The following is a 12,161-nucleotide window of genomic DNA, read 5'->3' on the forward strand; positions in this document are numbered from 1 at the left end:
TAATGCTTTCCAAACCAAAGACAGGCGACTGAGAAAGAAAGAGATGACTTCCAAAGTACTGAAAGTAAAAAAACAGCCCAAGAAAGGTGTCACGGTTGGTTAGACACACAGCTTGCTCCTTCCCCCTGACCTACCTCTGACCAGTCCACAAGGTTGATTAGCCTGCTGCACTCCAGGTGCAGTTTGTATGCTATGCAGATGTCTGGGGCAACATTGGGAATGCAACCTTCTTCACTTCTCAGTGCTTCGTTCTAAAAATAACAGTAAACTAAGATAACTACCTTTCAAAAATCATGAGGAACAAAATCACAAATTAATTAACCTGAAATTACTAAGCTAATAAATGAAGTCTTTGGTTTCCTTTATTTTGTGAGTTGTATTTATTCTCCAATAGTTAACTGGTTGTTGGTCAAAATCTCCCTAGCTCCTAGTCACTGGATGGATATTGCCAGGATCAAAAAACAGGAATATTTTTCATTTTCATCATTAATTATTAATCTCTTTTTTTTTTCATTTAAATCATACATTATTCATTACTGAGACTCTGATGCATTTCTGGTTTCCATAAAATTTTATGGAATTGTGGATTTTCAATAAACTGCCACTTCCAACACTGCTAATTACCTGAATTCTAGCAATTACTATACTGTACTAATAAATACCAACATACCACTACCAGGACTACAGGTTGTCGCTCAAAGACTGTGTTGTCAGCATTGCAGATCTTATCCCCCACAAAACCATCAGTGTTTTTTCAACCTATTTGAAATTGATGGTTCTTATTAAGAAACAAAATCTCTTTCAAATATACACACGTGAATTATATACTCCCCCAAACTTCTGAAATCACAATACTTCTCTTCTGTGACTTGATACTAGCCAAAAAAAAAAGATGTATTTTGTAGAGTTTTAATTCGTGGCTTATATAATAAAAATAATTGATATTCTGTGCCTTAAACATGAAATTATTCAACTACCCCACTACCGACATTACTGAAAACTATGATTTACACCTTCCTACTCAGCATTCTCTCACAATGCTTACTTAGCATGTTAGTTTGCGTGCCCTTTCAGATGGAAAACCAGTACATTAGAACTCTCTTCATATGTTTTATGGAGTCACTTCTTAAGTATCTTCTGTTGTAAGATTTCCAGGTGCTTGAGTTGATAACTTATTAACAAATTAGCAATTTAATATTAACTTAGCAAATTATCAACACATTATTTTATGTGTGTCTATAACAACTGACACTTTCAGCTTTCTGAAATGTTTAAAGTGATCATGTTACCTGTCATTGAACTCTTTGTTTAAAGAACAACCTGGAACTGGCAGATATGTCTGGAGTTTAGGAGTTTTATTTCCAGCAGATTGCTGGCGGCATCTACATTCAGTTTTGGAGATACTCTCAGGGTAGATCTTTCTTTGGTTTAAAATCCAAGATGAAATTGCAAAGTTTTTCCTTTTTCCATCAGAAATAATCATTTGGATTTTTTAAAGTAATTTCACTGAGTCACAAAGTTTGACCAATTATCTGCTGTTACATCTGTAAGAAGCCTTTCCCTTATTTTCAAGAGTAGTAGCATGATACTCAAGTTACTCCTATGGCCTGGTTTTATTACATGAAAGAGAAGACAATCACACATGATCAAAAGTTGGTAGTGTTAGTTCACAGGCTTAGAAAAAAGCCCTCTAAAATCTAAAGAGTTTTTTAAAATATCTGAAAAAGGTACAACACTGAGCTGCCTGCTCCCTGCTCATTAGAACAGCAAATTTACACTATTTCTAAGTTACATAAAGCCTGGAATCTGAACTGAACTGTCAGAGAAATGTCCACTTCTTACCTTGAGGTAGTAATAGGGGTTGTTGAGCGCGGTGTGGAGGGCTATGCGAGGGGCGGCATTCAGGTGTTGGCGAAGGGTGTGGGCAGAGCTGAAGTACAGCGTCTCATGCAGAGGCTGGGTGTCTGGAGGCAGGAGGTACTCTCTGAAACCATCAAGGTCAGGTATCAGCTTTTAGATGAGCACAGGTTCATTTCAATATAGTATTTGTGTTACTCCTCTGTGGAGGACTGAGCAATTTACTTAAAAAGCAAAATCAACAACAGCCAAAACAAAATAAGTATAAAATCCAGTGCAGCTGTCCTCAATTCTACCTCTTCCCTGTAATATTGTTTAAAACTTCTACTCTCTGGAGTAAAGGAAACCATATCTTAGTTCTGATTCAAATCTCTAGGAACAAATGTATACAAATTACATTTTTGCTCAAAATCTTTAAGGTAGCATTTCTTCAAGTGTCAATGAATACTTTCTTAAATTATTTAGGAAACATGTCATATTTCTTACCATAGCAAACATTTAACTCTTGGCAGTGTTAAACACAGGCCTCAGACCTGGAATTAAGAGTTTAGGAAATCTTTTTGGATCATGGAGAATATCTCTCATAGAAGAAATATATGTGAAGTTTTTATGTCTTAGAATTTCTCTTTATAAGCAGAAAAGGCTAAATTTTCACTTCAGAGTATTAAAACAAAATCACCTATCATTAAAATTTCAATTACTGAAAAAAAATCACTAATTTGAGATTCTTCTGTCTTATCTGACTAGGTAATAAACCAATTTTAATGAAATCTGAATTTTTTTTTAAAAGCATTAAAAACTTCACTCTGAATATATATATAATAAGTCTGTCAGCCAGTCTCAGCCATGAAAGTACATGGTTCCTGGGTGGCCCACTGGGTTGCAAATCAGAATGGGGAAACTTTGGCATCTATAACCCCAAGGCAGAGTAATAAGTCACAAGCGCGATTAAAGCAGTTAATTCACAATGCTTTCATAAAGATTCCTGGGGTTTAGCCAGTCCTGGGCCTAAAGTATTTTGGTCACATGACTGATTTGTATCAACTCCTTTTCCCACCAGTGCAGGCAGAGCTAGGCAGCTTCTTCAGCCCATCCACCAGGGAAATTACTCTTCTTTCCAGTGTTCTGGCTTTCTTCCCTCCTGGAGAGGATAACACTGCCTAGAAAAATCCCACGACACTTGCTCCATCTGCGTGGTCTGGCTTTGAGGAAGAGAGGAGGCAGAGAGGGTCCAAACCATGTATATCACGCCCCACCAACTCCATCCTGCCCATCTCAAGGGCCCCAGACCCCCTGCTCACTTCACTTCCAGATGCTGCTCCTTCTCAAGTCAACTGGATTAGGCGGTTTAGCTGTAGCCCTGGGAATGGTATGCCAGCTGCCTACCTGGATGGCTGGCTACCCATTTGTAATTTCCGACCACAAACTTTTCCTATCCCAATCTCAGGCTATCCTCAATCATCATACATGATGGTTCATTAAAAGATCATGCTGGAATCCCTACTCTGTAATAAGGACTGGAAATCTAACAAGGCAACCAAATCAGGTCAATTTCAGAAAAGATACTGTCTCATATTTGTCCTTCTCTCGCTTTTTAAAATCCTTATATTTAATGTTTAGAGATTCAGGTAATTACCAAGGTAGAGAAGGCAATGGCACCCCACTCCAGTACTCTTGCCTGGAAAATCCCATGGACGGAGGGGCCTGGTGGGCTGCAGTCCATGGGGTCGCTAAGAGTCGGACACGACTGAGCGACTTCACTTTCACTTTTCACTTTCATGCATTGGAGAAGGAAATGGCAACCCACTCCAGTGTTCTTGCCTGGAGAATCCCAGGGACGGGGGAGCCTGGTGGGCTGCCATCTATGGGGTTGCATAGAGTCGGACACGACTGAAGTGACTTAGCAGCAGCAGCAGCAGCAACCAAGGTAGAACACCTTTTCAGATGGGTATCTAAAGAACTTCCATCAGGGTCAAAATATTTGCCTGTATTTTGTTTCCACTGGACTATGTTAGTTGCACAACAGTGATAAAACATCACCATGTATTAGAATTCTTAATCCAAATACAAATATGGAGACTGGCACAGAAATCAGCAGTGAGTCTAGCACTGGAACTCTACATGATGCTCAGATCAGAGTCTACAAGCAAAAGAGGTGGTCTGAGGGGAACTGGTATGACCACTTTAGTATCCACAAGGGTTACAAAGCTGAAGCTTGCATTTTGGTGAAAACAGTTAACTCAGTGGCAAGTTATTCTCATTTCTCAGTAGTTTCAGCAAGAGCTGCTCATGGTATACTAGGAACTCTGCTTGCTTCCTGGAGTCTAATGCTTGTTATTTATCTTTTAAGGACTTCTTTTCTCCAGAACTCCAAGCTCTGTTGTAAACATCTGTGGTGTGAGCCTTGGGGACAGTGTGGGGAAATGGAATGGGCCTTCTGTCAGATGTCAGCAGACTGGGGTTGTTTGACTTTCCACAGGTCACAACCTCTCTCTGGGCTTTAGCTGCCGCATGACTTGGTCCTGTTTAGCTCTAACATGCTACACAGTCCTAACCTCTTCCCTGCAGGGACACTCAATCTTGGGAAAGATAATAAATCTTGGTATGGAAATTTTTGTGATTTCACAACACAATGCAGTTGTGCACAATCATGGTCAGTTTTATTTCAGTAACTACTCAGGTGAAAAGTCAGACATATTAATTAATCAAAGGTCATGAAAAGGGAATGGCTGGTTGGTTGCAGAGCCTACAATTTGGGATCTGTGGGAATTCAGAAAAGAACATGACATTCGACCTATAAATTATGCCACATTACACTGTAAAATTATTTTTAGCAACTACAATGGTCACAACTTGGGAAAAGAGAACTAGGCACGTGGGTCTAGAAACTATAAGCATGGGAAAGCCCGGTGGGGCAAGGTTAATTCTGTGAGTTCTCCAAGGTCGTTTTTAGCCAGGAGGTCACTTTAGCGTTGCACTGTATCACTTTTATGTGACACATTTCTCTCACTTTAACCTTCCTTTTGTCACACTTGGTTGATCCTTTTGACTTCTGTCCTGACATCAGTAATTTCTCCCCAGTGACCAGGATCAATGACTGCCCCCACACAGTCCTGGAAAATGGAACTGTTCACTTACAAGAGGGACAGGTAATTTATCAGAAAACCACTCTTCATCTTCAATAACTGAATTGCTTTTTTAGTACTTGATTCTATTCAGTACCCAGTCTGCTGCTGAGACTGAACTGCCATTAAAAAAACAGGATAAGCAATGATAATTGCTATTCCTACTTTTAAACTATTTGATCGTTTTATTTTTAAGACTTCTCACTTTTTTTTCTAGATGGCATGTCCCAACTGCAGGTTAGGTAGGTGATTTTACAGAGCTGGCTTTTGGGAAATCCAAACTCAGAATGATTTGAGTTTCTCAAGAAAGGGATCATCTTAAAATACAGGTAGGAGTGGTGTACTTCTAAACGGACTCTGAGTGTGTTTCTCACTATACACTGGTGCTGACATGATCATGAGCTGCACTGGTCTCCCTTAGAAACCCTTCACTCAGAATAAAATAGGGCATTATGGCTGGGCTGGGCTGGGCTGTCTGTTTTCTGGGCTTGGCTGAGATCCAGCATGCTCTGAGCAAAGACACAACAAGGATAAAGCACAATGAAAACACCTTGTTACTAGAAAGGAGAAAAATCCTTTTCTATTTCCAACCCCACTTCCCCTCTCTCCCGTCAGCATAATGAACCAGGTTAAATTTAAGCCTGTATTCTATTCAATAATGAACTAAGTCATCTGGTTAGCTGCTTTAATAAGGATGGGAAAGGAATCAACATTACAAGTCTAAGCTGCATGGAAGGACTTGAGAAGCATAAAGCCTAAACCGGAAGAGTCCCGCACTGGCTGAAGACAACTATCACACCAGTGTCATTTGGGCAAGAAGCCTGATTTCTAGCTCTGCAGAGCAACAATAAACTCACCTCACCAGACTGTCAACGAAGCTCACAACTTGTTCTCTGAGGACTTCAAACTTGGTCTGCCTCTTACTGGTACTTCTTAACTCCTTCATTTCCAGTAAGGACTGTGGAGGAAAGAACAGACCTATGGTGATTCTGAGACAGGAAGCCCCTCAGAGGGGGAGCTCTGTTGCTCAGGCAGAAGTAGTCAATGCCCTTCCATATGACAGGGTGTACAGAAACAGAACCAAATCAAGATGGGTTGTGTTTATCTATCATCTTTAAGAACTGGGAAGAATCTCTCCTCCTAGGCGTACTGCTTCAAAAAAACATCAAGTAACTTTTCAAGGAATGAGGAGATGAGCAGTTTACTTCATTACTATGTTATATGGCAGTGCGCTCACTAGCCACAGCTCTTTACTTCATTTAAGGAAAGGACTTCCAAGAAGAAGAAAAAATCCTTCTCTTTGCCATGTTAACAGGATGGACTCCATAAGTTTTGTTTTGCTTAGATTGGTATTTTATTCTACATGATCATAACTTGGTATCATGGTACAGAGAAGGTTCTTTATTTCGCGAACCAAGATCCTAAAGTGAGAACTATCTGAAAAAGGCTATATTGGACACACTGTATGAATCAATATACATTAAAAAATAAATAAATCAAGGAATATATATAAAATTAATGAGTTAGTCTCTTTGGAATTTCAATTTGACCAAACTGAAAATCAAATACATCAGATAAATCATCAGATTTCTTTTTGCAACCATGTTCCCATTTTCCATTATTGATATTAATTAATTATCTTTCTCCCTGAGGCTATCAGAACAGGTTCTATCTTTATTGGTTAGTAAGTTCCAGATTTCTACAAGGAGAATGAAGATAGCTATGGGGTAAACAGGATGTTCAATTTATAAGTGAGTTACAAAGTCTGCTTTGTTCCTAGCTGTGATTTTAAAATGAAAACAAAAACATCCGAGCAGAGCTAATCAAGAGCACACAGGAGCATCAGGGGATGTAGCTGGAAGGAAAAGAGAATGATCTGACCTTCTGAAGATGATAGAGGTCCGTCTTCTGAAGCCCCTTTGACTGTGACTGAGAAGTATCTTCTTCCTCTTTGGTTTCTGCTTTTAATACAAAACCGACATACAGCAGTTTGGGTAAATCCATTCAAGAGAACAAACATTTCTACTACTTCAAGGGGAAAGTTTCATCCTTTTTCTTTTTTTAATGTGGCAAGAGATCAAGGTTCCATCAGATAAATGATCTCTTCCAGAGACTGAAAGTCAATAAACATTACATAAGTTATGCTACAGAGAGGTCTTCAAAAAAAGCAGCTACTGAATTTTAAAAATGTGACCACAATGAAAATAAACTCCTCCAAACTAACAGGAAAATATTTTCCAAATGTTTGTGTTATTATAAATAGCTTTTAAAAAAAGTTAAACTGTATTTCTCTGACTATGCCATGACTGATGTAAACAATACAAACCAACACCCTGGCAAACTTAGCCTCGATTTTCTGATGCACTGTATTCGACATAATGCTGCTGCTGCTAAGTCGCTTCAGTCGTGTCTGACTCTGTGCGACCCCATAGACGGCAGCCCACCAGGCTCCCCCGTCCCTGGGATTCTCCAGGCAAGAACACTGGAGTGGGTTGCCATTTCCTTCTCCAATGCATGAAAGTGAAAAGTGAAAGTGAAGTCACTCAGTCGTGTCCGACTCTTAGCGACCCCATGGACTGCAGCCTACCAGGATCCTCCACCCATGGGATTTTCCAGGCAAGAGTACTGGAGTGGGGTGCCATTGCCTTCTCCGGACATAATGCTACTTACATCTAAAATGGCCAGTACATAAAAGTTTTGAGATAATCTATGAAAACACAAAATGCATCATGGTTCTTTATATAAGAAAGAACTATATCTTGTAAAAGGTGTAGTTGTGTTTCTAAAGATCATGAAACTCTGAAAGCCTCTTCCTGGAGTAGGGCAGGTTTTGGAATCTCACACTTTCAAGGCTTATTTGGCCAAACCTAAGATGGAGGAGAAGGGGACGAAAGAGGATGAGATGGCTGGATGGCACCACCGACTCGATGGACGTGAGTTTGAGTGAACTTCGGGAGATGGTGATGGACAGGGAGGCCTGGCGTGCTGCAATTCATGGGGTCGCAAAGAGTCGGACATGACTGAGCGACTGAACTGAAGTGAATTGAAGATGCAGCTGGAGAATCTGCTTTGTTCTCAAAGAATAAATTTCTTTTTAGCTAGTGATAATTCTTGGTTTAAGAAAGACATGATTTAAGGTTAAAACACCTAATAAACTCTTTATCTGATTTCAGTAACATGTTGCAGAGCCTTAAAAATAAATCTCATATGACACTCTCACCTACCAAACCCTCCAAATGTAATTTTAAACCTAAACTGTACTACGTAATAACTGTCAAGGAACCAGAGATAGCATATAGTCAAATATTACTACTGGCCCAGTATGGGAAGGGAGGGTTAATTTCACTTCATTATTAACAACATGGCACTTTTAAAAATAGAGAAGTACATTTATTTAAGACACTGGTTTTGCTTCAACTTATAAAATTCTTCTGAAGAAGACTGTTACCTTAATTACCAACCTTCCCATTTCTAAAAGCCACATTCCTTTATTTAGTATTAGCACATCACAAGATTTGTTCACTAGCTTGTGTTACACAAATTCTAATTAACATGATTATATCTACAGTTTCATTTTATAAAAATCCAAGTCCGATTTTGTAAAAGATTGAAATATAGCTAATTTATCTTATATTCTTCTAAGTCTTCTGTCCTATTTATATCTTTAAGGGTGGTCCGTCCCTGTCCTAGTGACCATAATTAGGTGGTAACTGTGAATCAGAGAGAAAAAAATAATGAGATGGTAGTTAAGAAATATGTGAGCTCTAGGCTGGATGCTATCCTGGCTAGCTCTGAGATCTCAATTCAGAGGATTCTCTTCCAGGGCTTTAGTTTCTGTTGCAGCTGGACTCAATAATCTCTGTGATACCAGTTTTTAGTCCTTTACAATGTTTATGATTTGAAACTGGTTCAGCTCAGACTGTCATGCAAATGCTGTATAGAGCAATGCCTGAGCATGACCTGGAGGGAGCCCCTGTACTGTGGGGTGGCCCTCCAGTCAAATAGACTGGCTCTTTCATCTTCCACTGGCTTCAGCAAAAGCAGTTTCCTAAATCCAAAGGATTTAAAGACAAAGGAACACTTGCCAAACACAGGAAAAATTGATAGAGACATTCTAAGTGAAATGTTTTCACCATGCCATGTCCAATCTATGTGCTTAAACGCACCAGATTGCTTCTTTTCCCGAGGCTCCACTAAAATTTCCCTAAATAGGGGAAAATAAGAAGGACATAGTCATTTTGTTTTACCAAAGGAGTACCATACTTTAGTGCTAGAAATGGAGCAAGGGAAGAGCCCACAAAAAGTTAAACATCAGTATCAACTCATGGAGCCCCCTCAGAACAAAGAAGTCCTGGTGCATCAGAGCACAAGACAGGCTGCCTGCACACAAGCAGGTGCTCCAGCATTCGGCAGACATACCAATTCCTGTGCAGATCACGCAAGATAAAGCGAACTGTGCCCTCCAACACTAAGAAATGCCAGGCTGCTGCAATTCATTGAGGATTGAGAGATTCAAGCTTTGTAAATCTGATTAAAGCAAACCTCAAGCATATTTTGGTAATCAGCATAGCATTGAGCCTCTCTGCTGGGAAAGCAGTTCACAGCTATTAATTTTCAGGCTTACAAATAATTTATGCACTGTTTTTGAAATCTATAAAGAACCTGATGAAATGCTTAAGAAACAACATCTAAAAGGAGTTCTTAATTATGATGCCCTTCTACTACCTCTTTTTTATTTCTCTTTGCTGCCTATTTTTTTTTTTTTTAAAGGTAAGTCCTCCAAACAGTCCATCTGGAGAAAGTAATATTTTTTCTTGCCCATTTGACAGTTTTCATTGTTTTAACCAAAGCTGGAAGAGAACCATCCATTTGCCCTAGTTGTGGTTGTCAAAGATCTGCTATTCTGAGGCTTGGTATACCGACTGATCAAAAACTCATTATCTCTTCATCTCTCAGTGCATCAAAACACGGGGTTTTCCATGTTATTCTAGTCAAATGATTGTCATAGCCAGTAGAATTGGCAAGATATTATATTCTCACCATCAAGGATCTGAAACTGGGCCAGGAACTCCTCTATTTTTTTTGCTGTGTTGCCAAGCTCCTTTCCAGAAGAGGACTGAAAAAGCTTGAAACAGTTCTGAAGCATGGCCATCAGTTCATCCTTTGCCAACAACCTAGAACAGAATCCGTGACAAGAGATGTAATATAACTGGAAAATCAATATACTTAAAAAACAGTGCCACATATTAAATGTTTCTGCTCAGAAGAAGACGGTGTAAAATCCTTTATTTGTAGCTACCAACTATTTTTGGAGAGACCTTCCTCAATGGACGTGATATTCAAAGTACTGCAAAGTACTCAGAAGAGTTCTCAACTTGAAAAATTGAAGCTCAACTTGTAAAATTTACAAAGATCTGCATCTGTAGCCTGGCTCTGGCACTTGCTATTTTGTAATAAAGAACATGTTACTAAACATCTTTGATTCTTGGCTTCCTTGTCTCTAAAATGGAAACAGTAACTCACAAATTTCACAAGTGAGATGGAGCCTTAAGAATTCAATGAGAAGATGCAGCTGAAGACTAGCACAGTGCTTATTTATCACACAGCAGGCTCTGGAGGTTAGTTTTCCTTTCCTTCAGATCTAAATGTAAATTAAGAGACAAGAAACATCCACTGAGGATATAACAAAACATGCTAAATGAAAGCACATGTGAAATGACCAAAAAGTATATCAATGATTTCCTTATTACCAATTTGGCTAGGTTTTATATCTTCTATCAGCTTTATTAACACCAGGCAGTAAATCCACTGAACTTTAAACTGGTAGGCAATTGCGTTTATTCTATAGCATAGGTAGAACGATTGCGCAACTCCTTCAAGTCCACAGAGAAAATCTTTGTTAGAAATAGAGAAGGGGACATTCCTGGTGGTATAGTGGGTAAGAATTCACCTGCCAATTCAGGGGACACCAGGTTTGATCCCTGGCCTGGGAAGACTGCACATGCTGTGGAGCAACTAAAGCCTGTGTTACTGAGTCCACCCTCCAGAGCCCACGAGCCGCAACTATTGAACCCTGTGTGTCTTAGAGCCCGTGCACCACAACAAAGAGAAGCCTCCACTTGCTGCAACTAGAAAGCCCATGCATAGCAATAAAGACCCAGCGCAACCAAATTAAATAAAATGAAATTTTTTTTTAAAGGAAACAGAGAAGAAACACATATTCTAAAATTAAGATTCTGTTTTCAGGGTCATTACTTAGAGGATCTCTCCCCTAAGATCATAGTCAGTAACAGGACAGTGATTACCAGTTCTTAAATTAATCAGGAAAAAGCAGCCAAATTCAGAATCTGAGTGATTCTGTAAAAACTATCTTATGTTTGATATTTTCAAGATGAAAAATTAATTTTTCAAAATAAAAATATTACTAATTTAGAGAAAAAGCTAAGTAGACTATGATTACCTAGAAATCAAGCTGATTACTTCAAGTAGAATTTAAACACAAACAAAAAAAAAAACAACAACCCACCACAAAGACTCTAAAACAAAAACAAATGAAGAAAATAACCAATAAATGTAGAAACTGAGAGGGGTGGACAAAAAGTATACTTTTTCCTCATTTTAAGAAAAATATCTCTTCTTCATTCTACAATAATGAAATAATTATCCAAAGTGTAATCTTTATCTGTGAATGAAAGGCAGTTAACAGGTCAAAGAAAACCAAGCCAACACATTAAAATCTTGATTACATTTGAGATTATTTAAAACTTCTGGCTTCCTATTGCCCAGACTATGAATCAAACTATGAAGAGAAGAGAGTTAACTCAAAGTCAGACACACCTGAATAACCTGTCATCCCCGACCTTTAGCCCTACTCAGACGGCCGAGAGACTCAGGCAAGAGCTGCATTGCCAGGCTCCAAGTAATCACAGGCACTGGCTTGCTGGCAGGGCTGAGGAAATGCTGATGGAGGTAGAACCCACACCAGCAGCCCCTAAGGACTGACTAGCTTCTCAGGCCACAGGCAGCCATACCTCTTATCCCCGGGCAGCTTACAAAACTGAATATTGAGGAGGGTAAACCTTATTATTCATCTTCAGGATGCAGGAAAAAATGGCATTGTGTCATATAATTTTGAAATCAAACTTTACTAGCCATAATTTTTAATATGACATTTGATTG

At 39.1% G+C, this 12,161-nt stretch overlaps 1 protein-coding gene across 4 annotated transcripts in view; it reads right to left on the reverse strand.

Moving 5' to 3' along the window:
- The window catches only part of ORC3 (origin recognition complex subunit 3), a 76,058-nt gene that overhangs the window by 7,963 nt on the left and 55,934 nt on the right, over positions 1-12,161 (reverse strand). For 3 of the 4 annotated variants that reach the window (XM_055535524.1, XM_055535525.1, XM_055535522.1), the window contains exons 14-18: positions 10,023-10,156; positions 6,864-6,943; positions 5,840-5,940; positions 1,843-1,984; positions 135-251 (exon numbers count right to left, since the gene is read on the reverse strand). In XM_055535524.1, the coding sequence (XP_055391499.1) occupies positions 135-251; positions 1,843-1,984; positions 5,840-5,940; positions 6,864-6,943; positions 10,023-10,156 (574 nt within the window). The remainder of the gene's footprint in view (positions 1-134; positions 252-1,842; positions 1,985-5,839; positions 5,941-6,863; positions 6,944-10,022; positions 10,157-12,161) is intronic. The other variant, XM_055535523.1, reaches the window with a different exon arrangement.

This window comes from Bubalus kerabau, chromosome 9 (assembly GCF_029407905.1).
Source record: "Bubalus kerabau isolate K-KA32 ecotype Philippines breed swamp buffalo chromosome 9, PCC_UOA_SB_1v2, whole genome shotgun sequence".
Lineage (NCBI taxonomy): Eukaryota > Metazoa > Chordata > Mammalia > Artiodactyla > Bovidae > Bubalus > Bubalus kerabau.